General features: G+C 38.2%; 1 protein-coding gene and 1 pseudogene across 2 annotated transcripts in view; one reads left to right on the top strand and one right to left on the bottom strand.

The window, feature by feature from the left end:
- Rtf1 (RTF1 homolog, Paf1/RNA polymerase II complex component) overlaps positions 1-27,326 on the top strand; it is a 61,463-nt gene that overhangs the window by 8,414 nt on the left and 25,723 nt on the right. The window contains exons 1-3 of one of the 2 annotated variants that reach the window (XM_046461641.2): positions 10,492-10,602; positions 20,209-20,371; positions 25,327-25,474. In XM_046461641.2, coding sequence (XP_046317597.1) covers positions 10,595-10,602; positions 20,209-20,371; positions 25,327-25,474 — 319 coding nt within the window. In that variant the 5' untranslated portion in view covers positions 10,492-10,594. Of the gene's footprint in view, positions 1-10,491; positions 10,603-20,208; positions 20,372-25,326; positions 25,475-27,326 lie in introns of those variants that run through there. The other variant, XM_046461640.1, reaches the window with a different exon arrangement.
- Positions 23,960-25,052, bottom strand: LOC131424827 (translin-associated protein X-like; annotated as a pseudogene).

A 27,326-nucleotide genomic window follows, 5' to 3' on the forward strand; every position in this document is an offset into this window, starting at 1 on the left:
CAAGCCACTGGGATTACAGGCATGTGCCATTGCACCTGCCTTCCATTCTCTTTTTAAATGTAATTTATTTTTTTAATTTTGAGACAGATTCTTGCTAAGTTGCCCAGTCTGGCTTTAAAGTTGCCATCTTCCTCCCAGTAATTAGAATTATAATTATGTGCTGTCATACCTGATTTGCCCCTCCCCCCCCTTTTTTTTTTGGTACTAGGGATTGAACTCAGGGACACTCAACCACTGAGCCATATCCCCAGCCCTATTTTTTGTATTTTTTATTTAGAGACAGGGTCTCACTGAGTTGCTTAAGCACCTCACCATTGCTGAGGCTGGCTTTGAACTCAATCTTCCTGTCTCAGCCTCCTGAGCTTCTGGGATTACAAGTGTGAGCCACTGTCTCAGACTCCTGAGCTGCTGGGATTACAGGTGTGGGCCACTGTGCCTGGCTTGATTTGCCTTTTTGAAAGCCCACCTAGACTACTTTGTGGAGAGTCATATGGAGAGGGGAAACTAGTTAGTTGGTAGATAAAGGAGTCCAGGTGACAGGTGGTGGAGAACATAAGTGTCACTCGAATGTAAGCTCCAAGGGGGTAAATATATTTGTTCACTGCAATATTTCTGGCCCCTAGAACAGTTCATACATATAGCAAGCACTCTGTTGATACCATTGAATGAACAAATACCTGGAGTCGTGTGTTAGTTACATAGATGACATGGTAAAATAAGCTAGACATTATCTTCAATAAATAGAACTAAAAGGACTTAATGACTGGAATGATGGCATAAGAGGTGGTATGAGGGATGAATACCAGACTCTAGGATTAGGAAACTTGGAGAACAGTCCAGATTAGAGTGAACATCATGAATTCATTCTTGGATATGTGGAGTTTAAGTGTATGTGAGATATCCAAGTGGAGATACCAAGTAGGTAGTTGAAAATAATGTCTGCCTGACACAAAAGTAGGCACTTAATAAATAATAATCAAATGCGATAGAAAGTTTCTAATATAAATAAGGAATACTATCAATTTGAGGCTTCTTATTCGGCCTCTCTTGTAATACTGATATCCCTTCTTTAGTTAGCAAGTGTATTAGGAGATGGGAACCAAGTTAAAACAAGTGCTGGGTATGGTGACATATGCCTATAATCCCAGCAGCTCTGGAACCTAAGGCAGGAGGATCACAAGTTAAAAGCCAGCCTCAGCAACTTAGTGAGACCCTAAGCAACTCAGAGAGACCCTGTCTCAAAATAAAAAATAAAAAGGACTAAGGATGTGGCTCAGTGGTTAAGTGCCCCTGGGCTCAATCTCTAGTACCCCCCCACGCCAAGAAAAAACAAACAAGTAACAGTAATGAGTCTCTCCCCTCTATTATTATTATTATATGAAATTTAAAGGGCTGTTAAAATTCCCCTTTGAAATTACTACTTTAGAAGGTTTTTGTACATTCATTGATTTGTTTCTTTTATTATTATTATTAAAAATAGTGCAGTGCTTGTTAAAACAGTTTTGACAATACAGAAATACCTCTCTTTGCCTCATAGTGACATAATGGCTCCCTCTCTTACTCATGAAAATTAACCAGTTTCCACTGTTTTAATCATGCTCCTCTAATTGTTTTTATATGAAAAGAAGAATACAAATAAACATCTCATTTTAAACTCTGAATTATTCTTCTTTCCTCAGCACCTCTCAAGTCTTCCCACTTATCTTTGTCTCTGTAGCTACTTACTTTGTCCAGGCCACCACCCACTCTGCTGAGACTGCTACTTCCTCTCTGCACTTGCACCCTGGCCCCTCTAGTCTCTTCATCTGCCTGTCAGAGTACTCTGTTAAAAACCCTTAGTGAATAGGGTTACTCCTCTGCTTCATACCGTTTGATGTCTTCTTCTTTTTTTTTTTTTTTAAAGAGAGAGGAGAGGGGGGGAGAGAGAGAGAGAGAGAGAGAGAGAGAGAGAGAATTTATTTATTTATTTTTAGTTTTTCGGCGGACACAAACATCTTTGTTTGTATGTGGTGCTGAGGATCGAACCCGGGCCGCACGCATGCCAGACGAGCGCGCTACCGCTTGAGCCACATCCCGAGCCCCCGTTTGATGTCTTCTTGCTGCTTTTAAACAACAGTCTTGTTCCTCACTTTGCTTTGTAAATCTGAAAATGATATGATTTTGTCTTACTCTTAACTCACTTCTTTCCATTCTTCCCTTGCCTGCTAAGCTTCAGTTGTACTGCTTCTCTTTCAGTTCTTTGAGTCAGCTGTTATCAGTTTCAGAGTCTTAGCTATCTCATCTGTAGGCGTCTGTCCAGAACACTATACTCTGTTTTTTTCTCTCAAGTTTCTAGTCTGAGCCTAAGTGCCATTACTTCAGAGAAGCCTCCTCAATACCCTCTACTGCAGATAAGCCCCCTACTCATTTTATTTACTTTCTTCTTAGCACCTAGTTTTATCTGTAATTCATTATTTCTCATTTTATTGTCTGTCTCCCACATTTGATTTTAAATTCTATGAGGTCAAGGACCCATGTATCTTTTTTTCACTATTGTCTATCCAGTGCTTGGTATATAGAGGGTACTAGTTAGTAATAAGATGAACATCTGCTCTGGTTTCCCTGTACTGAGGAGTTTCCCAGGATGCCAGGACTTTTAGTGCTAAAACCAGGATAGTCCTAGATAAACCAATGTTTGGTCTTCCTAACTGGTATTAATTAATTATGTTAGTTTTTCTTTTTTTAATTTAATTTAATTTTTTACACAAATGGAGCACAACTTTTCATTTCTCTGGTTATACATGATGTAAAGTCATACCATTCGTGCCGTCATACCTGTAATAATGTTTGTCTCATTCAACCATCTCCCCCCAACCCCTCCTCTCCCCTCCCTCTGCCCAATCCAAAGTTCCTTCATTTTTCCCTTGCACCCACTCCCCATTATGGATTAGCATCCATTTACCAGAGTAAACATTTGGCCTTTGGTTTTTTGGTGAATTGGCTTACTTCGCTTAGCATGACATTCTCCAACTCCATCTATTTACCTGTAAATGCCATAATTTAATTCTTCTTTAAGGCTGAATAATATTCCACTTGTATATATACCACAGTTTTTTATCAATTCATCTATTGAAGGGCATCTGGGTTGGTTCCACAGTTTAGCTATTGTGAATTAAAGCTGCTATAAACATTGACATTGCTGCATCACTATAGTATGCTGATTTTAAGTCCTTTGGGTATGGACCAAGAAGTGGGCTAACTGGGTCAAATAGTGGTTCCATTCCAAGTTATCTAAGGAACCTCCATACTGCTTTCCAAGGTGGTTGCACCATTTTGCAATCCACCATCAATGAATTAGTACCTTTTCCCCCACATCCTCACCAGCACTTATTGTTGCTTGAATTCTTTTTTTTTAAGTGGGGGGTACCAGGGATCGAACTTAGGGGTACTCAACCACTGAGCCATATCCCAGTCCTATTTTGTATTTTATTTAGAGACAGGGCCTCACTGAGTTGCTAAACGCCTCACCATTGCTGAGGCTGGCTTTCAACTTGTGATTCTCCTGTCTCAACCTCCTAAACTGCTGGGATTACAGGTGTGTGCCACTGCACCTGGTGTTGCTTCAATTCTTGATCACTGCCATTCTGACTAGAGTGAGATGAAATCTTAGAGTAGTTTTGATCGCATTTTTCTAATTGCAATTTTAATTTTTTTAAAATTTGTTTTTATTAGTTACACATGACAGTACAATGATCTTGATATATCATACATTTGAATCAGATGGAATATAATTTCTCTTTTTTTTTTTTTTTTTTTGGTAGTGTTATTGAGGATTAAACCCAGGGGCCTTGTATCACCAATCTGTATCCCCATCCCTTTTTAATTTTTATTTGCCCAGGCTTCTTCCTTAGCTTCCTGAGTCACTGGAATTTAGAGTCATATACCACTGTGCTTGGCTCATTAGAGTCCCCATTTTGGCTGTCTAGTTTAAATGTGGCTTTTAAGCAGTGTTAATGAAACTGCTCTAGATGTTGCATCTCTACACAGCCATACCTATAATAGGTTGGGCACTGGCATTACTTTACCCAAATGTTTAGTTCAGCTTAAATTTGATATATCATGTAGACATCCTGCACTTGTTTCCCAAGATAAGTAGAGAAGGATAAGGTGAAATACAAGTAAATACAGCAGTGAAAGAGATCTACTGGACAGGAGAAATGTGGTCTCAGCCAGTGCAGTATGGTGGAATGGGCTGCAGGAGAATATTATACATTGATTTATCCCTTAGGCATGGGCCAATTTCAGATTGGCTTCTTTTGAGTACAAGTATTGGATAGATTACCCCTAACAAATCTCTTCAGGTGTGCCTTCTGAAGACCTTTCAGTTTGTACATTGGTTTGTCCAGCTGTTCTTAGGGGTCCTCAGTAGTCTATAGGGTTTAAAGAGTGCCCTTGACAGGAGTTCCCCTGGTAGCTTCCTGTACAGTTCTCAAGATGTGGAATGGATATCTTTCAGATTGTTAAGAAGGTTTTTTCAGCTGAGTGTGGTGGTGCATACCTGTAATCCCAGCTGCTTGGGAGGCTGAGGCAGGAGAATGCTGAATTCAAGGCCAAACTAGGCAATTTAACAGGATCCTATCTCAAAATAAAAAGGATCAGTGATGTAGCCCATTGGTAGAGTTCTTGACAAGCATGCCCAGGGGCCTGGCTTCAGTCTCCAGCAGTGCAAAAACAAAACAACAACAACAAAAGAAGGACTTTGTTCTCCATACTGTTTTTAATATGATATTTAATGTAGTACAAAAAGAGACTGTGCTCATCAGATGCAAACCTTCACTGATGAAGGAGAGCTATTTGTTAGGTTTTTATTATAGAATGGAACCTCTTAACTGGATGGCAGTACTCATGTCTTATGACTTGAATTTCTATAACTTTTCTCTTTTTTAAAAATATTTATTTTTTAGGTGTAGATGGTCACAACACAATGCCTTTATTTTTATGTGGTGCTGAGGATCGAACCCGGGTCCCGCCCATGCTAGGCGAGCGCTCTACCGCTGAGCCACAATCCCAGCCCCTCAGTAACTTTTCTTAGTTAGGGGTCTCACTGTATTGCCCCGGCCGCTCTCCAGACTTCTGAGATCAAGTGACCCTCCTGCCTCAGCCTTCATGGTGCTGTGTCTTTAGGCAGCCACTGCACCTGGCTAGTTATAGTAATTTTTTTAACATTTTATTTATTTTTTTGGTGGCACTGGTGATTGAAACCAGGGATACTCTACCATCAAGTTCAGTGGTATTCCCAGCCCTTTTTAAATTTTTTAAAATTTGAGACAGGATCCTACTAAGTTTTCAAAACTAGCCTTAAACTTGTGATTTTCCTACCTCAGCCTCCCAAATTGTTGGGATTATAGGCCTATGCCACCAGGAGCCAGGCTTAGTGACAGTAACTTTTTTTAGTCATTGATGGACCTTTATTTTAATCATTTATTTATATGTGGTGCTGAGAATGAAACCCAGTGCCTCATACAGGAAGGCAAACACTCTACCACTGAGCCACACCACAGCCCCAGTTACAGTAACTTTGAACAAATGTCTATTACCTGTAACAGTTAATGTTTCAGGAAAGGATTTGATTGGGAACTGTATTAGTCAGCTTTTTATTACTATAATGAAGCAGGCTATTTTATGAAAAGAAAAGGTTTATTCAGATTATAATTTTGGAAGCTGGAAGTCCAAACAACATGGCATGGATTCTGGCTACATCACATGGTGAGAGTACATATGTATCTCTATGTATATATTTTCTCCCTCTTCTTATAAAACCACCAGGATTCAATTACAGGGGCTCCACCCAAATGACCTAATAACTTTCCCAAAGCTCCACTTCCAGACACCACCACAGTTTGTTTAAGTTTCTATACTCCTTCTCCCTCACTCCCTCTCTCTTTCTCTAAGGTTCTGTGGATCAAACTCGTGGCCTTGTGCATGGTAGGCAAGCATTCTACCACTGGAGTTAACACCCAAGCCCAAGGTTCTACCCTCTTAATACCACTAAATAAGACTTCGAGGATTAAACTGTGTGATTCAAGGCAACAAACCATATTCAAACTATATCAACACTGTATCCAAAACTTTGTTATAATGAGTTGGTATTAAAACAGGAATTCTAGAATCTGAGGCATCAGGGTAGAGATTACTTGCCAAAAGTCTTTCTAAAGTTTATAATTTGCATTAAGGTAATATGGGGAAAAATGGTTGTATCACACAATCCAGCAAACCCAAGAGAAATAAAATCTTATGCAAAACTGTAAATGAACACAAAATGGCTCCACAATGGAAACAAATCAAATGTTTAAATTCATCTCTGTGGCAATCGACAATAGGAAATCAATAGGGCCAGAAGTCTGTAGTTGAGTCTGTAGTTGCCGGGGGAAGATGATACAATATAAGAAAAACAAGGGGTGTGATGGTGTATAAGGAATTGGAGGGTATGTGGGTATGATGATGGTGCTGCTGCCTATATTGTGATTGTGGTAGTGATTAAAACTATATATTCAAACTTAGAATCATGTTAGAAAGGATAAAATATGTTGTATGTAAATTACACCTCAAGCTTAAAAAAACTACAAACATGCAAATATTGCTATAATTTGCATTTGGTTTATATGAGTTATTGTTTTGGTGTGAAAGAAGAGTGTTCTTGTGATGTCTGCATTTCAGGAAGTTAACTAACTCTCCAATGAAATGTGAATGGTAACATTTAATGAGAACTAATGAAGAAGAATATCAGCTGTTTAATCTGAGAAGGTCATTTTCTCATTCTGGCCAAGGAAGGAAACTACTCCTAAAATAGAAAGAGACTGGAAGAAGAAAACAGATACTTTGAAGCAGTCTATTATTTTAAAATCTGTTTTGGCACTTGACCTATAATTGTATAGCAGGGTCATCCTCAAGGAATACTACTAGTAATATTTATTTGATGTACTTTCTCTTTTTTGGCACAAGGTTTAAACTAGTAAATCATGACTGGATTATGAGCCAGAATTCTGTCTGCTCAGGTTCAAATCCTGGCTTTCATGTATTAGCTGTGTTACTAAGTTACATAGCTTAGGTAAATTACTTAACCTCTTTCTGGATCCTTAGCTTCTTTATCTTTTTTTTTTTTTTTCCTGTTTTCTTTCCTTCTCCTCTACTGGAGCTTGAACCCAGGACACTCTGCCATGAGTTACATCCTAGCCTCTTTTTTTTTTTTTTTAATATTTATTTTTTCTTAGTTTTCGGCGGACACAACATCTTTGTATGTGGTGCTAAGGATCGAACCTGGGCCGCTCGCATGCCATGCGAGTGTGCTACCGCTTGAGCCACATCCCCAGCCCACCCTTTTTATTTTTATCTGTCTATCTATCTATCTATCTATTTGATATTTATTTTTTAGTCATAGTTGTACACAATCTTTATTTATTTTATGTTGTGCTGAGCATCGAACCCAGGGCCTCACACATGCTAGGCAGGTGCTCTGCCTCTGAGCCACAACCCCAGCCACCACCACCCCCCACCCAGTCCTTTATATTTTTTTATTTTGAGACAGGGTCTGACTAAAATTTGTGATTCAGGCTGGCCCTAAATTTGTGATCCTCCTGCATCAGCCTCAGGATTTGGTGGTGTCTTGGTGTGCAAGACCTCATCAGCTGAATTTTTCTTACTTATTTTTCCCAGTGCTGGAGATTGAACCCAGGGGTACTTTTCCACAAAGCCTACACCTCTAGCACTTTATTTATTTATTTTGGTACTGGGAATTGAACCCAAGGGTACTTTACCACTGAGTTACATCCTAATTCTTTTTATTTTTATATTTTTATCTTGAGACAGGGTCTCACTAACTTGCTAGAGTCTTGCTGAATTGCTGAGGCTGACCTAGAAATTGTGCTCCTCCTGTTTCAGTCTCTTCAGTCACTGGGATTTATAGGCATGTGCCACCATGCTCAGCTATTTTTTTTTTAGGTGGACACAATAGCTTTATTTTATTCGTTTTTATGTGGTGCCAGGTATCAAATCCAGTGCCTCATGCATACTAGGCAAGTGCTTTACCACTGAGCCACAACCCCAGCCCCATGCCCATCTGTTTTTAAAATTTTTATGTTACTGGGGATTGAACCCAGGGCTGCTCTGCCATTAAGATATATTCCCCAACTCTTTTTAAAAATTTTTATTTTTATTTTTTTGAGACAGGATCTAAGTTGTACAGGCTGGCCTCTAACTCGCTATCCTTCTGCCTCAGCCTCTCAAGGTGCTGAGATTGCAGGCATGCCCCCACCATACCTGGCCCTTTATATTTTATTTTGTGACAAGGTTTTGCTAAATTTCCCAGTCAGGACTTGAACTTTTTTTTTTTTTTTTTTTTTTTTTAAGAGAGAGAGAGGGAGGGAGGGAGGGAGGGAGGGAATTTTTTTTTTTTAATACATATTTTTTAGTTTTCGGCGGACACAACATCTTTGTATGTGGTGCTGAGAATCGAACCCGGGCCACACGCATGCTAGGCGAGTGCGCTACAGCTTGAGCCACATCCCCAGCCCCAAGACTTGAACTTTTGATCCTCCTGTCTCAGCTTCCTGAGTCATTGGGATTCCAGGAGTGCGTCACCAGCTGCTTTTTTTATCTTTAAACGGGGATGGTGACAATATTTATCAATATTGTTGTGAATAGTAAATAACAGATGCTGAGAAAAGTGCTTGACATATAGTAAGAATAGTGTAAGTGTGGGCTGGTATTGGTATTAGCAGAGAGCAGGGCTAGTAACCCTGTTTTGCATTTTTGAGTCACAGAAGTAAGTAGGGGAAAAGTAATGAGACAGGGAAGCCATGTGGTAAAGCCGATTCTGATTGTAGCCATGGCTTTCTCTCTGGCACTTCCCTTCTAATCACACTTTAAGTCACCAGGACAAAGCAGAAGTAGTGAAGTGGAGTATTGGGGTTGTCAAATTAGGATTCTGACATAATGGATAGCACACCTAGTGTTCATTGTTAAGCCCTAGATTAAGCACCAGAAATATACAAATCTCCCTCTTTTTCTCTCTACCTCCTCACCACCCCCAGTCTCTTCCCCTCCACATACGAGTGTGTGTGTGTGTGTGTGTGTGTATTTTTTGTACTATGGATTGAACCCAGGGGTGCTCTGCCACAAAGCTACATCTTTATCCTTAGCCTTTTTAATTTTTTTTTTTTTTGTTGTTGTTGTTGTTTTCAATTTTGAAATAGGATTTAACTAAGTTGTTGAGGCTATCCTTGAATTCGAGATCCTCCTGCCTTAGCCTTCAGAGTCACTGGAATTATAGTTCCACCATGACTGGACAGAAGTATATACTTTTTTTTTTTATGGTTTAAGCATTCAGAATATAAAATGACCTCATAAATGTACAGTTTGTGGGCTCTTTCTTTCTTTCTTCCCTCCCTCCCTCCCTCCCTCCTTTCTTTTCTTTTCCTTCCTTCCTTCCTCTCTCTCTCTCTCAATTGAATCCTGACATATTTTACCATAGAGCTACATTACTAGCCCTTTTTTATTTTTATTTTTTAAATATTTTTTAGTTGTCAATGGGCCTTTATTTTATTTATTTATGTACAGTTTTGAGAATTGATTTATTTAATTTTTAGTTGTAGTTGCACACAATACCTTTATTTATGTGTGGTGCTGAGGACCAAACCCAGGGCCTCGCACATGCTAGGCGAGCACTATACCGCTGAGCCACAACCCCAGCCCCTAACACTGTAGTCCCTTTATTTTTTATCTTGAGACAGGGTCTTGCTAAGTTTCTGAGGCTGGCTGTGAATTTGTCAACCTCCTGAATGGCTGTGATAACAGGCATATGCCATTGCATCTAATGTTAAGCTTTTTTACAACAGCTTCACAAACACCAATTATACATGAAATATAATACAAAGGATCTTTGGAGTATTAGCTGTATTCCAGGTAAACAGCAAGCAAACTACCTTTGTAAACAGTTCTTATCAGTCCCTGAGAATCAATACTTCTGTAGTTTAGAGAGAAATCAGTGACAGTTTGGAGTAGCTTCTAATTCAGTTTTCTATTTCAGATATACTTTTCCCATGAAGAAGGAGTGGGCAGATTTTGAAAATATTTCTTCAGCACCTAGGAATACTGGCATTCAGTCCATTTGTATGTTAAAAGTCCTTATGATGATGTCCTTCAGTGGAAAGCACAAAGATGTAGAAGAGATTCAGGGAATGTGGGCTATTTATTTATTTGGTATTGGGGATTGAACCCAGAGAGCACTCAACCCTTGAGCCACATCCACAGCCTTTTTTAAATTTTTTATTTTGAGACAGGGTTTCTCTAAGTTGCTTAGGGCCTCACTAAGTTGCTGAAGCTGGCTTTGAACTTCGATCCTCTTGCCTCAGCCTCCAGAGTCATTGGGATTACAGGCAAATGCCACCATGCCCGGCCATTTTATTATTCTCTCTCTGTTGAACAAAACTGATGTGACTATTTCTGCCTTATTAGGAGCTATTGTCCCTGGCAAAAAGGAAGCGCAGTGACTCTGAGGAGAAGGAGCCGCCTGTGAGTCAACCTGCAGCATCTTCAGACTCAGAGACATCCGACAGTGATGACGAGGTGGGTGTTGAGGACTTAGGCCTGTGGGACTGGTGGATATTTGAGGGTCTCTGAGTTGGTGAATCCCGTGGCCTTGTTTCCTTAAAATAAGACCTAATAGCCTCATGACTATTGATTTAACCAAGCCACAATGTAAACATTTACCTGAAAAAGAAAGAAAGAAAGAAGACCTAATAGCCTGAGATCCTCAAAAACTTGTTAAGGAAAGAAAATTGTGTAAGGAAAGCTCTGAATTGTCATATATTCATCATATTTCTAGTTGCCAAGCAGGTACCTTTGCAAGACATTCCTTGCTATTGTTTCATCTCTTTCTAGCTTTATTGCAAAATAAGGACCAAAACTAGTTGTCTTCTTTTCTCCTTATTTATTTCTTTCTCTTTCTTTTTTTGTGGGGTTGGGGGATTATCTTTTAAATCCTACTTTCATTCGAGAAAAGAAATTCTATCAAGAATGCCATATTTTAATGAGAAATACTGTAGTGAGATGTAAAGATTTCTTTGTGAAGATTGATTTTATATCCCTCAGAATGATGATGTTAACTTTTAAAAAAGGAAAATCTAATGATTCCTTGTCTAAATCAATGTGACTTTCTCAAATTGCCCTCCAATAAAACAAGACCCTCAAAGATCCAGAATCCAAATGGAAGGCACTGTGAGGAGAAACGTGTTGAAACACTCCAAACATGTTCCTAGTTTGATTTAAAGTACTTTTTTCCCTCTTAGTAATTTCCTAGAGAGAGATTTATACCATTTCTATTTATCTTTTACCAGGCAGTCTTTTTGTCTTTTACTGTAAATAAATATATATTTATTTGGTACTGCAGATTGAACCCAGAGCCTCACACATGCTAAGCAGGTGCTCTATTTCTTAGGTATATCTCCACTTCTTAAAATTTTATTTTGAGATAGGGTCTCAGTAAATTGCTCAGGCTGGCCTCAAACTTGTGAGCCTCCTGAGTAGCTGGGATTACAGGTGTGAGCCACCAAGGTAGGCTAGGATAATAAATATTTTTTTGGTATTGGAATTGGAACCCAGGGGTATTCAGTCACTGAGCAACATCCCCAGCCCTTTTTATTTATTTATTTATTTGGTTAGTTAATTAGTTAGTTATAGTTGTAGGTGGACAGCGTGCCTTTTTTTGTGTGTGGTGGTAAGGATCAAACCCAGTGCCTCACGCATCCTAGGCAAACGCTCTGCCACTGAGCTACAGCCCCAATCCTCTTTTTATTTTTTGAGACAGGGCCTTGCTAAGTTGTTGAGGCTAGCCTGAAACTTGTGATCTTCCTGCCTCAGCCTTCTGAGTCCCTGGGATTGCAGGTGTGTGCCAGCACTCCCAGCTAGACTAGGAGAATATTTTTAACAGTAAAAATGTTTATTTAATATCATGAAATACAATTAATAGATAAACAGTATTTACCAGTGCCCTGAATATGTAGATTGGGAATATTTGCATTCTGGTTGACTATAGTGATATTCTCTTAGTCTTAAATAATTTGCTAAAATGGCTTTTTATAGTAAGGATTAGGGAATGTTTATTCTTTTGCTTATTTTCAGTGGAGGACCTGTAATTCCCTTCAAATTAATAAAATAACCCAACATATTAGAAAAGCAGTAGAGTCTATAAAGTAATTTGTTTTATTGTTTGACTTTCTATTTTCTTTTTTTAAAATACAGAGATAATATAGGAAAATCTTTTTTGTCATTAAATTTTTATTATTCAAAATAAATATTTTTACATAGGAAATTGATATTTAATTTGCATTCATGTTTATATTTGTATCAATACAGGAAAATCTTGAAATTTTCTCTCCAACTGTTCCTGCAACTACTTCTAATTTTCACATTCAGAAGTTAACTGCTGTGGCTCTTCTTTCCTCCTATATTCTATTACTTTTTAATCTTTGCTATGTCTAGAATACCCTGTATTGAATTTGTGGTCTTTACAGTTCCTTAATATGAGCAGTAGAAATATCCTTGGAACTCTTTCATTCTCCACATTCCTATTGTTGGGTCAGAGTCCTAAGTAAGTATGCAGTACTGTTGGGATTCCTTTTCTCTGTGTTTTCAGATAGAGCCTTAGACTGGGCTCAATCATTCTTCCTGCTTCAGCCTTCCAAGTAGCTGGGACTGGAGGCATGTGCCACCAATCCTGGCTTTCCCTTTATCTTTTTTTTGGGGGGGGCGGGTACCAGGGATTGAACTCAAGGGCACTCAACCACCGAGCCACATCCCCAGCACTTTATTATTTGAAGCAGGGTCTCACTAAATTAGGGCCTCATTAAATTCCTGAGGCTGGCTTTGAACTCCTGATCCTCTTGCCTCAGCTTCCTGAGGTGCTGGGATAATAGGTGTGTGTCACCACGCCCAGCCCCTGCATCTTTTTTTTTTGTACTGGGGATTGAGCCCCTAGGTTTCATGCTCAGCATCATAAGAAAGAAAAATAATTTAAAATAATCTTTTTTAAAAAAACAATCCTACTAATCTTCCACTACAAAACTCAACCACTAAGCCACATCCCCAGCCCTATTTTTGTATTTTATTTAGAGACAGGGTCTCACTGAGTTGCTTAGCATCTCTCTTTTGCTGAGGCTGGCTTTGAACTCGCAATCCTCTTGTTTCAGCTTCCTGAGGTGTTTGAATTACAGGCATGCACCACTGTAATTTACTTGTGGCTCAGTGGTAGAACACTGGCCTAGCATGTGTGAGGCACTGGGTTCGATCCTCAGCACCACATAAAAATAAAATAAAGGTATTGTGTCTACCTACAACTAAAAAATATTTTTAAAAATAATAAAATAAGTTTAGAGTTTCCCCTGTTGCTTCCAGCTACCTAAGACAGAAAGTCTTCACCCTAGATTACTTCTCAGTTGTTAATGTGTTTAAAGGAAGAAAAAGGCTGACAGACTGGCTACATAAATGTAAGTGACTTTGCCCCTGAAAGGTTCTTAGCTCTTCTGCCCCTAGACCTACATTTTATTGTAGTTCTACTCTGCCCTATCTTAGGAATAGAGCCTCTATATTGTGACCACTCTGAAAGATCATCTCTCTCTGACTCTGGCTACTACTAGCTTATTAGTAGCATAGAGCACTTCAGAGTTAGAGCAAATATTTCATTGTTTTGGACAATTAAAGAAAATAATTTAGTCTGGGTGCAATGGTACACATCTATAATCCCAGCTGCTTGAGAGGCTGAGGCAGGAGAGTCAAAGAGTTTGAGCCTACCCTGAGCAACTTAGGGGAGACCTTGTCTCAAAATATAATAAAAAGGGCTGGGGATGTATCTTACTGGTAGAGCACTTGCCTAGCATGTGCAAGACTCTGGGTTTAATCATAAGAACCCCCCCCCCAAAAAAAAAAAAAAAAAAGGCCAGGGATGTGGCTTAGTGGTAGACTGCTTGCCTGGTATGCATGAGCCCCTAGGTTTCATCCTCAGCACCATAAGAAAGAAAAAGAACTTAAAAGAATCTTTTTTAAAAAACAATCTTACTAATCTTCCACTACGAAACTCAGTAATATTAACTCCAGGTTATGGATTCTGTAGGCTTTGTAGGTCGGATAGGGGACTTTTGAGAGATCCTTAGAATATGAAATTTGAGCTATCGGTTCTTGCCTTTTTTCCTCTTTCATAACGAATATTCAGACGTCTGTCTGTGGGGGAAAAAATACGTACTGAAGTTAGTATACTGTGTTGTCTCATTTCTGCTTTGGTTTTTTATCTTTATTACCTATAAATTATTTTAGAAAATTGGCTTTTGAAGTGACCATTGTCAGTCAGATGGAGCTTGCTTGTACCAGAAGCTATTCTGGAGTTTTAAGTATGCCATCTTTATGTTTGACATTAGTGAGCCATGAATATTAAGAATTATGTTGCCCCCTCAGATTTGCTAGGACAGAAAATTGGCCAACTAGTTAAAAAGTTAATGGGATAGTTTGTTCTATGGAGAAATTTTAGAGCAAGATGATAGCTAGCTAATTGATGGGAGGAGGGGAAACAGAAACTATGAAAGTTTCCTATACAGAAAAAAATGTACGTATGGCATTGAACATTAAGTATAAGGTCCAGTTAATGAGAGAATAACTAGATGTTTCATACATAGGATCCTTGAAGGGGGCAAAAACCCCAACATTTAATGACAGAAAATATGGTTGTGTATATATTTTGAGTAAACCGGTGATTCTTGAGGCATAGGTAAAAATAAACAAGGTTCTTATTTATTTATTTATTTACTTACTTACTTACTTATGGTGCTGGGGATTGAACCCAGGGCCTTGTGCATGCACTCTACCAACTGAGCTATCTCTCCAGCCCTCAAGGTTCTTTTTCTTTTTATTTATTTTATTTATTTTTTTAAACATTTATTTTTTAGTTGGACACAACATCTTTATTTTACTTGTTTATTTTTGTATGTGGTGCTGAGGATAGAACCCAGGGTTTCGCATGTGCGAGGCGAGCACTCTACCGCTGAGCCACAACCCCAGCCCCAAGTTCTTTTTATAATATAGAGTCTACATGGATCAAGCCTGGAAAACTATGAAGTCTGCTTCTATGGTGAAAGGTGATAATGATGAGCTGGAGCATATAGAAATAGATAGCTGCCAGCTACATAAGAGTAAAAAGTACTTTGGATACCCCCGCAAAAAAAAAACAAAAAAAAAAAAACTTTTTTGTTGTTGTTCAGAACTGAATATAATAACTACATTAGTCAAAGTGAAGAAACTGCTGGAGTGCCCTCTGTCTAAGCAAGAATTATTTTAAAAGCTTCCCATATAGTCTTGTTTTCAATATTTTTGATAAATAAAAGGATTTGTTTCAACCCTGTAGTGCACCACTTGTCACACCTGTTTCTTCTTTCTTAGAACATTTCTCAGCCTTCCCTGTTTCTGTTGTGTCTCTACCTGCTTCTTCAAAGACTGATTTCTTCTTGCTATTCCTGTATTTCATTTTTTTCCACCTTGTTTCTTTTCTGAAGCCTCTTCCTTCTCTTTCTTATACTTTATCTGATCTTTCAGGCTCTCCCAGTTTGATTGACTTTTGCTGTTATTCACACTTTGTAATCTCTTGCTGACTCAATTATATTTATTGATAGAAAAAAGTAGAACACTGAGAAAGATTCAGCTTTTACTTATAAATTTATTTAGAGGGCTGGGGATGTGGCTCAAGCGGTAGCGCGCTCGCCTGGCATGCGTGCGGCCCGGGTTCGATCCTCAACACCACATACAGACAAAGATGTTGTGTCTGCCAAAAACTAAAAAATAAATATTAAAAAATTCTCTCTCTCTCTCTCTCTCTCTCTCTCTCTCTCTCTCTCTCTCTCTCTCTCTCTCTTTTTAAATAAATAAATAAATAAATAAATTTATTTAGAAAAAACTTTTCCAGGAAGTTGGCTTGATATCTAAGAGCATGATACTTTAGAGATAATACATACTTATCACATGCTTCCATTGAAGACCTTCACTGTTCAGCCAGGTGCATGGCACACATGTAATCCCAGCAACTCTGCCTGCTAAGTCAGGAGATTGCCAAATTCCAGGTCAGCCTGAGCAATTTAGCAAGACCTTGTCTCAAAATAAAATAGAATGGCCTTTTTTTCCCTAGTAAGAAAAAGAAAAGAAAAAAGACCTTCACTGTTTTGCTAATGTTTTTCTGTTTGTACATTGGTTTAGTAAACTTTTCATACACATACACATCTAGAACAAGATTTTCCACATAGATGGAATCCCAGTACTAAAACTATGCTATATTTGAAAATTTTTTTGATAAATGTTATTTTATATAGTTTCTGGTTGAAATTTAAATCTACAACTAGGTGTGACAAGTGATGCACTACAGGGTTGAAATGAATCCTTTTATTTCTCAAAAACATTGAAAACAAGACTATATGTGAATGGCAGTTTTATTTTTTGTTTGTTTGGTACTAGGAATTGAACCCGGGGGTGCTTATCACTGAGTCACATCTGCAGCCCTTTTTACCTTTTTTTTTTTTATTATTGTTTAGTTGTCAATGGACCTTTATTTTATTTATTTACTTGCGGTGCTGAGAATAGAACCCAGTGCCTCACACATGCTAGGCAAGTGCTCTACCACTGAGCCACAACCCAGTCCCCTTTTTGCTTTTTTTTAGTTGTTGATTGGTCTTTATTTTAGTTATTTATACATGGTGCTGGACCCGAACCCAGTGCCTCACACTGCTAGGCAAGTGCTCTACCACTGAGCCACAACCTCAGCCCCCACTTTTTACTTTTTATTTTGAGACAGGGCCCCACTAAGTTGCTGAGGTTAGCCTTGAAGTTGCAATCTTCCTGCCTCAGTTTCTTGAGCTGCTGGGATTACAGGTATGTGCCACCATGCCTGGCTGAATGGCAGTTCTTGTATTGGGAAAGAATGCCTTCCAAAATATTAGGCTGTGAGGTACTTCTTTCTTAGAGCTTTTCTTTCTCTTCCAGGACTGTTAGGTGAGAAGTGCTCATCTTTTGGTAATCTGCCCTACTTCCAGCTTTTCCTACATTTGATTTGCTCTGGGGTCAGGAAACCAGAGGATCTAGTAGAATTTAGATTGGAATATCCTGCTTTAGTACTTGAACTTAGGACAGTTATTAGAATTGCTCGTAAGCCTTGTTTATGCAGTACTTTTTGGCTGTTGGCGAGGTAGACAACCATACTGTAGCATCTAATTTATCTAGACTGTTAAAATCTCAACATAAGGGACTGGAGATGTGGCTCAAGCGGTAGCGCGCACGCCTGGCATGCGTGCGGCCCGGGTTCGATCCTCAGCACCACATACAAACAAAGATGTTGTGTCCGCCGAAAACTAAAAAATAAATATTAAGAAATTCTAAAAAAAAAATTTCAACACAAGAATTTGAAATAATGCAGTGATTTTCACGGACCATTTGCTCAAATTTGTTTACAACCAATTCTGACACTTTCTCAAGGGGAGTGTAATGTTATATTTTACATTTCTTTGTTATGTCTTCTTTTTTGTTGTTTGTTTGTTTATCTTTTGGTGCCTGGGATTTAACCCAGGGGTGCTCTACCACTGAGCTACATCTCCTACCCTTATGTTTGTTTGTTTGTTTTATTTTGAGTCAGGGTCTCACTGAGTTACTAGGGCCTTGTTAAGTTGGTGAGGCTGGTCTTGAACTTGTGAGCCTCTTGCCTTAGTCTCCTGAGTAGCTGAGTTTACAGGTATGTGACACTGCACCTGGCTCATTTCACATATAAATTCAATTCAGAGTAACTGCGTAGAAATGATTTCTACTCTTCTAAGACCTAGGAATATGGGTATTCCTTGCCCATTAGATATAAATCTTCAAGTTTTTTGTTTTTCTTCCTCCAGGATGCTCATTGTACTCAGGATCTCAATGCCACCCAAGTCCAAAGGCAACCACTTTTTTTTGTTTTTATTCTTTTTAGATATACATAACAGGAGAGTGTGTTTCCACATATTATGCATTACATGGATTATAACTTATTCTAATGAGGATCCCATTTTTATGCTTGTACATAGGTGGAGTTTCACTGGTGGTGTATTTCATATGTGAACATAGGGAAGTTATGTCCCAATCATTCCACTGTCTTTCCTATTCCCACCCCCGTACCCCAAGCCAACTACTTTCATCCCATGTTCCATCCCATCTTTTATCTGAATGCCAGCAACTTCCTAGAATGGGAACTGCTTTGTAACATCCCCACACACACAGGGTGGCACAGAGTTTTGTAGCACACACCTACCTGTATTATTAGATAATTACTGTCCATTAGAATATCTGTTACAACAGTGAGGGTAAAACAGCTAATCTGTTACAATTTACTAGATAAGAAAACATCTTCCAGGTTCTTTTTTAGGCTTTCCTCCCTGCATATTTACATAATACTTGTCTGGGGTTGTGTGAAGCTTGCATACATTTATGCTTAGGAAAGCAGAATGTCAATGTGTCTGATACCCTTTCCCAAGTTGTTTTTGAGCAGCTCTTTGGGGGATACTCTGGCCTCTGTACCTGGAGTTCAGATGCAGACCAGTAGGGTACTCTATTCTCACCTTAAAAGGTTACATCTGAACTTGCCTTTCAGTACAGCCCACATTTCCTCTAATCCCTCCTGGATGGAGAGAGCACATGAGCATTCATTTAATTCTGTTCTTTACTCTTTAGACTCCGTTTACTACTCTGACAATGAAAGAAATCATTTTCCCTCTGTCTTTTTGTTGTTGTTGTGTTCCTCTTAGTTGTAGATGGACGCAATTCCTTTTATTTTAATTGTTTATTTTTATATGATGCTGAGGATTGAACTCTGTGCCTCACACATGCTAGGGAAGCGCTCTACCACTGAGTTACAACTCCAGTCTTTCCCACTGTCTTAGAGTCACCAGAATAGGTTTTGCAAGACTTTGTGCTCTTAGAAGAGGTATTGGGGAAATATTTAAAATATGTGATTAGACCAAAAACATTCTAGAATTTCTGGTTTACAAAAGTAAATGTAGGGGCTGGGGTTGTGGCTCAGAGGTAGAGTGCTATATTGTGTCCACCTATAACTAAAAATAAAATATTAGGGAAAAATGTAAATGTAAAATATTATAACTGTGATTTATTCTCCAAGGAGAAAAAAAATCTATGAATAATTATTGGGACCGATTTGAGTCTCTTTCTTGGAATTATATAAGAATAATAAGACTCACCTCCACATTGCAAGTGATCATTGTCTTTGGGTAGTAGAAATACAGATTCAAATTTTTTTTTTTTTTAACTTTTGCAGTGCTAGGCATAGAACCTAAGTCCTTGTACATGATAGGCAAGCGCTGTACTATTGACTCCATCCCCAGCCTCAGAAATTTTTTAAAAAGTTGTGGTTATTTTAAAATGGGGTCTTGCTGTGTTGCCTAGGCTATCTCCAAACTTCCAGGCTCAAATGATCCTCCTGCCTCAGCCTCCAGAGTAGTTGGGGTTATAGATGTGTGTTGCCACACCTGGCTAAAATTCTTCTTCTTCTTTTTTTTTAAATATTTATTTTTTAGTTGTAGTTGGGCACAATACCTTTATTTTATTTATTTATTTTCTTATGTGGGGCTGAGGATCGAACCCAGGGCCTCTGAAGCTGAGCCACAAACACAGCCCTAAAATTCTATTTTTAAAAGTAAATTCATCTACATTATAATGCCCCTAAAACATTACCACATATTGGAGAATTAGTAGAATTTAGATTGGAATTTAGATTGTTTGCATTTGACTTCATACACCTCCCTCCCAACCCCCAGTCAGCTTCATGGGAGGTAAGACAACTTTGTCACCTTACTATTTTCGAAAATTGCCATAAGAAAAATAAACAAATACTCTTCTCACATTCAGGATTAGCTCCTTTTAAATGACAGCATTTTTCTTCTATTTTTAACCTTTGCTTTTTCTCCCTCCCTTGCAAGGGATAAACATTGTAGACTGCAAATGAGTGACAATTGCTAAGATGAGACTGTGGCAGATTGAAGCAGACAGAGGGTAGTTGATAAGGAAGCCAGATAGCTTCCTAGCACCTCCTAAATTGGATTTACTTGTATAACTTCACATTTAGATCGTTTTTGCTCTCATAAACACTTTTTTTTTTTTTTTACCCCCTAGGGACTCCACAGAGTTTGGCTGTATTGCATATGAGAAACCCAAACCTGTAGACAAAAATAAACCTAGCCACTCTGACATACATGTGACCCTGATAGCTCAACCTTTTGCTCTCAACCTCTTCATATTCCTATTGGGTAGAAGTTCCATACTCTGTTTGGAAAAGGTGGGTCATGGCCATTTTTATAACCAAGAAACAAATACTGAGTATTATGTATATGGTTGTACTATTTCTTGTAAAAGAACCAATGTCGAAGATATCTAATACATTATTGACTCTAGTAATATCTGTATTATGAGCATAACAATTAAAATAACTAAATTAAAACTAGAATCAAAAGATTAAAATAACACCCTTTTTACAATATTTTATCAAGGTAAACAAAGACTGTGGCTTTGTTTATTTGTTTTGTTTTGTTTGTTTTGGTACTAGTAATTGAACCCAGGAGCACTTTACCACTATGCTACACCTATGCTACACCCCTATCTTTTTTGGTACTGGGGATTGAACTCAGGGACACTTAACCACGAGCCACATTTTCAGACCTTTTTTATATTTTAGAGACAGAGTCTTGCTGAGTTGCTTAGGGCCTCACTAAATTGCTGAGGCTGGCTTTGAACTCATGCCTCCTAAGCAGCTGGGATTCAGACTGTGGTTCTTTTTTTTTCAGGGAGGGGGGTGCTGGGGGTTGAACTCAGGGGCACTCAACCACTGAATCAAATCCCTAGCCCTATTTTGTATTTAATTTAAACCTCAGGGTTTCACTGAGTTGCTTAGCTTAGCTGTTGTTGAGGCTGGCTTTGAATTCGCGATCTTCCTGCCTCAGTCTCCCAAACCTCTGGGATAGACTCTGGTTCTTAAGAATAGCTCCTATGCCTAGGTCTCCCCAGTCCAAGAAAAGGCCCCAAATAAATTTTCTTCTGATCTTAACTACTATGAAATAGGAAGTTTATTTATTTATTTATTTAAAGATTTTTTTGTTGTTGTTGCCAATGGTTTTTTTTTAATCCTTTATTTATTTATGTACATGTGGTGCTTAGGATTGAACCCAGGGCCTACACATGCCAGGCAAGCGCTATACCACAGAGCCACAATCCCAACCCAAGGAGGTTAATTTATCATCCCATTACAATAGGAGCAAAAACTGTACTTTTTTAACATAGAAAGTATTTTTCACCAAAAATTATTGTAAATCAGGAGAAGTGCTGGGCATGGTGGTATATACCTATAATCCCAGCTACTGGGGAGACTGATGCAAGTTTAAGACCAGCAGCTTATCAAGACCGTCAAAATAAAGAATTAAAGACTGGGAATGTAGCTCAGTGCTAAAGCATCCCTGGGTTCAATCCCTAGTACAATAAATAATAAATAACATATCAAAGGAGATATGGTTTAATATAGTACTAGGAATTGAACCCAGTGCCTAGCACATGCCAGGCAAGAAAGAGCTCTCCCACTGAGGTACATCCTTAGCATCATACATTTAAGTAAGAGATACACACATTTTTTAGTTGTCAATGGATTTTTTTTTATCTTTTATTTATTTATGTACATGTGGTGCTGAAGATTGAACCCAGGGCCTACACATGCCAGGTACATCCTTAGCATCATACATTTAAGTAAAAGATACACACATTTTTTTAGATAATGTGTTGTGACTCAGTATAATATTGCTTGTTCAATTCTCAGCACTACATATAAATGAATGAATAGAATAAAGCCCATCAACAACTAAAATATTAAAAAAGCACATATGTATATATAAAAAAGATATACACACATATACTTAATGATCTACTTTACTTCCTGCTTTCTTAGAGTTATTGCCAGTACTACCATCCGTGTCCAAAAGTGGCTCTTAACCTTTCTCAGTGCATTTTGCAGTTTTCTCCTGGGCACAAGCTTCTTTCCCCGCCTTTCTGAGGCCCACCTCATCACTAAATCATTCTCTATGTACTGAAACCCTGACATACCAGCCCTTAGCAGTTAATGCGATCTCTACCACAGAAAACACCAGAAGCTGTTTTCTTTCACTTGTTTGTCTTGCCATAAAGTTAGTATCTTTGTTTTTCTGTTGCAACAGAAACTACATTAATTCGATTTTGTATTTTATCTAAATGTTCTATTACTAAGAAATTCCATTACTAAGAAATTTATAACTAGTAGTTATAAAAAACAAACTTTTTAAAATTGTTTCTTTTTTAAAAAAGTATTTTAATATTTTATTCAAAAGACTTGTTTTAAACATCTATAAAACATTCACTGATTTATTAATGTATCAGGCATGTCTGTGTTTTGTTTTCCTTTAGGTAATATTTTTGAAAAGTTACATTGTCCAAGAATGAACTCTTATAAACAGAAGTAATCTTTCCAAAAGTAAAAATCTAGATTCTCAAAACTCACAAAATCAATTGATTTGGGGGCTGGGGCTGTAGCTCAGTGGTAGAGCACTTGCCTAGCATGTGTGAAGCACTGGGTTCAATCCTCAGCACCACATAAAAGTAAATTAAAAAAAAAAAAAATTAAGCTCTCATGTCCATCTACAACTAAAAATATATTTTTAAAAAATCAATTTGTTTGGGACTATCTGTCATCCAGTAAGTACTGTCTGTCATGCTCAAGTCAGCTTCATATTGTAAGTAATAATCTGTAGCTAGTTTTAGTAGGCAAGTTCATTTTTAAAGAGTGCTAAAGACTGTTACTCTTAATTGTATGACCAGTTGTCTTATTGCTGAATTCTATATCATACAATTTTTTGGCAACTTTATAAATACTCCAGACCTACTATAAAGGTTTGGATTAACTTAGTATATCAAAATTTCAAAATGCTAGGATAGAAAAGCCTTCAAGCATGCCTAATAAAAATGGTAAGGGGGGAAATACTGCTAAATAATTAATACTAAAATCTTTCAATTATGTACAAGTACATAATTCAACTCAACTTTACCAGTGAAAACATTAAAATGTTAGCTCCAATTCCCCTTCAGAGATTAACCACTGACTTACATCTTAGCCTTTTTTATTTTCTATTTTGAGACAGGGTCTCAATAAGTTGCTTAGGGCCTTGCTAAATTATTGAAGCTGGCTTTGAACTTTCGATCCTCCTTTCTCAACCTCCAGAGCTGCTGGGATTACAAGTATTGATAGTTAATTTTCAATTCTTGTTCTATGGATTAAGTCAATTCTGGGGGTGTACAATACATTGCCAAGAAATTTAGACAGGAAGCTTAGGTCCAGAAGTTTAATTAAGAAATCTTTTCTATATATAACAAAAATCACCAACTGAAATTGCTTCCATTAAAAATTATTACTCCAAAATTCATACAAAATAAATTAAATACGTTATAGGAGAAATCTCAGTTTGAAGCATGTTCACAGATAAATGATAAAGGTTAACCAGCAAAACTCCTCAAATAGGCATATATATAAACACTTATATATGCACACTTCTGTGAATAAAAAGAATCAATTGACCAGGTGCAGTGGCACACGTTTGTAGTCCCAGCGGCTAGGGAGGCTGAGGCAGGAAGATCTTGAGTTCAAAGCCAGCCTCAGCAAAAGCAAGGCACTAAGCAACTCAGTGAGACACCCTGTCTGTAAATAAAATACAAAAAAGGGCTGGGGAGATGGCTTAGTGGTTGAGTGAACCTGAGATCAACCCCCAGTACCCGCCCCCCCCAAAAAAGAATTAATTCATTTGATAATTTCATGTACAGCTTGTATACAATTTAAGAGAAATACAACTGAATGTTTCTATGTAAATGCTGCAATAAATTCAAATGAAATGCTGAGTAACTGTCTTACAGACTCGTCTATCTCCAGATGATAGCCAGTGATGTTATAGGAAATGCCCTCTTCCTGAACAATCATTTCTGTTTTAACTGGGAGCACATCTTCCAGCATGTGCTTAGGATCTCTGAACCCTGGACTTTTCAGAACATAACAAGCAATCTCAACTTTGACCAGACCTTGTTTTATGGTATACAGCTTCTTAGAGACCTTGTAATACTGAATGTTTGCCAGTGAAGGAAAACCCATCCTAAACCTGGCTTAAAAAACAATTTCACTTCAAAGGGAGGGTGGTTTGTTTGTTTGTTTCTTTCTTTCTTTCTCTCTTTCTCTCTCTTTTTCTCTTTCTCTCTTTCTTTTTGTGTGGTGTGCTGGGAACCCACCCCAGGGCCTTGTGCATTGGAGGCAAGCATTTTCCCAACTGAGCTATATTCTCAGCCCAAAGGGAGTGTTGAGTCCCCATTCCCCACACTGTTAATACACATTTGCTTCAACTCTCCAGTTAAACCAGCCACTCCCAGAAGGTAAATGGGTGACTTAAGTCTCCAAGTGACATATCCTGTGCATCAGAGGAGGGAGTCTTGTTTTCTTTCCCATTATCCTCTGTTGTAAAAACCAGTTGTTTAATAATTTCATCCATTACTGACTAATGATTGTGTTTTGATGAAGTGTTGGAAAGAGATAGCACATATTCCTACAGTCCTGAGTGACAGCTAAGTGGAACTGATCTCCTGATAGCTCTTGGGCTACCTGTCATATTTTTTGTCTGATACCATCTAATATAATTTAGGATTTAGTCAATATTACTTCCATTATCAGGAGCACTTGTAATCCTATGGAGGAGAACAATCGTCCTCTTATGTTCAATAGTTATATCCCAACCAAATTTCACAAGTCTCTCATGTTTGTCATGCCTTACATCCAATTCCTGCTGAAATGACTTGAAGGCCAGCATCATGGGTGAAGGTAAACTAACATCCTTCCCCTCCCTTTGGTTGTACAGGGAAGTTGTTGTGTTTCTTCTTCTGAAACCTCTCCATTCTTCTTTGCTGCTCATATTGGATGACCTTTGCTGAGACATACAGAGACTGGAGGCTGCAGAGCACAGCTCAGTACCAGTTGAGGCAGCCACCTGAGTGGCCAACTGACCTAAAAGTGTATCTTTCATCATATAAAGTGTATATTTGGGAGTGGGTTCAAAGTTGTAGAGATTCTTGGAATCATTTTGTTGAAAATCAAATAGTCTTAATTCTCTTGAATCGTTCAGCTTTTTTTTCTCCATAAAGTTCCTATTTCAGTTTTCCTTTTTCTTTTTTTTTTTTTCCTTGTAGTGGACATTTGGGAGTAATAAAAACAAGAAGAAAGGAAAAGGCCGAAAAATAGAGAAGAAAGGAACCATGAAGAAACAAGCAAATAAAACTGCCTCCTCAGGCAGTTCAGACAAAGACAGTTCTGCTGAGAGCTCAGCACCTGAGGAAGGTGAGCCAAGTACCCAGACCTGGCGGGTGAATTTCTCGTCTTGTCAGGTTGGAGAGAGAGGCAGAAGTGGAGAAGAAAGCAGCCCACATTATAGCTTGATCTCTGCCTTTAGAACAGTAGTCCTTAGCTTTTTCAGTGGTCATGGATCCTTTGAGAATCTGAAAAAAAAAGCAAGAAAAATCATGCATTTCCCGAAGGAAGGGTGAGAACCTGGGAACCCAACCAAGGAACCCAGGAGGAGTAGGTGTCCCTGTATTAGTCTCCACTCACTTTATCCTGGGTGTCTTCTTTTTTTGTCTGTGGAGGGAAATCCTTGAATCAGATGGAAAACTTAGAAGAAATATTCTATTTTTTTTTGTTGTTGTTGTTACCAGGGATATGACTCGGGCACTCAACCACTGAGCCCCATCCCCAGCCCAATTTTGTATTTTATTAGAGACAGGGTCTCACTGAGTTGCTTAGCGCCTTGCCATTGCTGAGGCTGGCTTTAAACTCTCAATCCTCCCGTCTCAGCCTCCAGAGCTGCTGGGATTACAGGTGTGCGCCACCACTCCCAGAGAAGAAATATTCTTTTCTTAAACAATTCCAGAACTTTTCGATAACACTAGTTTAACAACTAACTTGTTCCAGGACTAGAATAATAAACCTTAAGTTGTTTTGAAAAAGTAAGTTTCACTTACAAACAGCCTGGTATAAAATTGGTCTAACCTGGTTTTAAGTCCATGTCTGTCAATGTTACCTCAAATTGAATCAAGCCACAATTCTTGTTAAATGGCTGATTTTAACTTAATATTCATTAATAATATACATTGACTTTTTACATGCCACCCTTTGTCCTTTCAAGATCCAGTGTTGGGCTGGGGTTGTGGCTTAGTGGTAGAGCACTCGCCTAGCACGTGCGAGGCCCTGGGTTCAATCCTCAGCACCACATAAAAATAAATAAATAAAACAAAGGTATTGTGTCTAACTACAACTAAAAAATAAGTATTTTTTTAAAATACCAGCTAATAAATGTAGAAGAAATTATAGGGTTAGAAAAATCTTCATTTTTTTTCATCCACAATAATAATTGTTAATGTAATATGGAACAAGATGTTTTTACAGTCTAAAAGAATCTTCCTGTACATACTAACTATAAAGGGAAAAAGGTTCTTGTACAGAGAGGAAATATGAGAAACACCACCGTAACCAAGTAATACTAATTAATAGTAATGATACAAACAGATGCTAAATGCTTTTTTTGAGGTTGATGTTTTTTTTTTGTTGTTGTTGTTTTTTTGTTGTTGTTGTAGTAGGACTTGAACCCAGGGGCATTTTAACACTGAGCTACATCCCAAGTCCTACTTATTCTTTATTTTGAGACAAGGTCTCGCTGAATTGCTAAGGCTAGCATTGAACTTGTGATCCTTCTATCTCAGCCACTGGAATTGCTGGGATTACAGATGTGCACCACTGTGCCTGGCTGGATGTTAGATGCTCTCTGATGTAACACAATCATTTAGCAAGTATTCTTGCCAAAAATTCATAACCTAAATTGTTTCTTGGCAAACCAAATCAAATTAGGAGACCTTTGATAACTGTTGTTCTCAGTTTCTCAGTTACACTAGTTGCATTTCAGTTGCTCATTAGCCACTTGTATTGGCTACTGTTCAGATAGAGAATATTTTCATCACTACCTTACAAAATTCTATTAGACAATTTTGTGGACTTAAACTCTTCAAAAATTCAAAGGCTTGAAAGACAAAGGCTGGTCCAAACCAGGCATGATGTAGTCCTAGATTGGATTCTGGCTCAAGTGATCTCCTGCCTAAGGTGAGGAGTTTGGGCCAACCTGGACAACATCACAAGATCC

This window comes from Marmota monax, unplaced genomic scaffold, assembly GCF_021218885.2.
Source record: "Marmota monax isolate L192 unplaced genomic scaffold, Marmota_monax_Labrador192_F-V1.1 WCK01_AAM20220418_F8-fsc00001, whole genome shotgun sequence".
NCBI lineage: Eukaryota > Metazoa > Chordata > Mammalia > Rodentia > Sciuridae > Marmota > Marmota monax.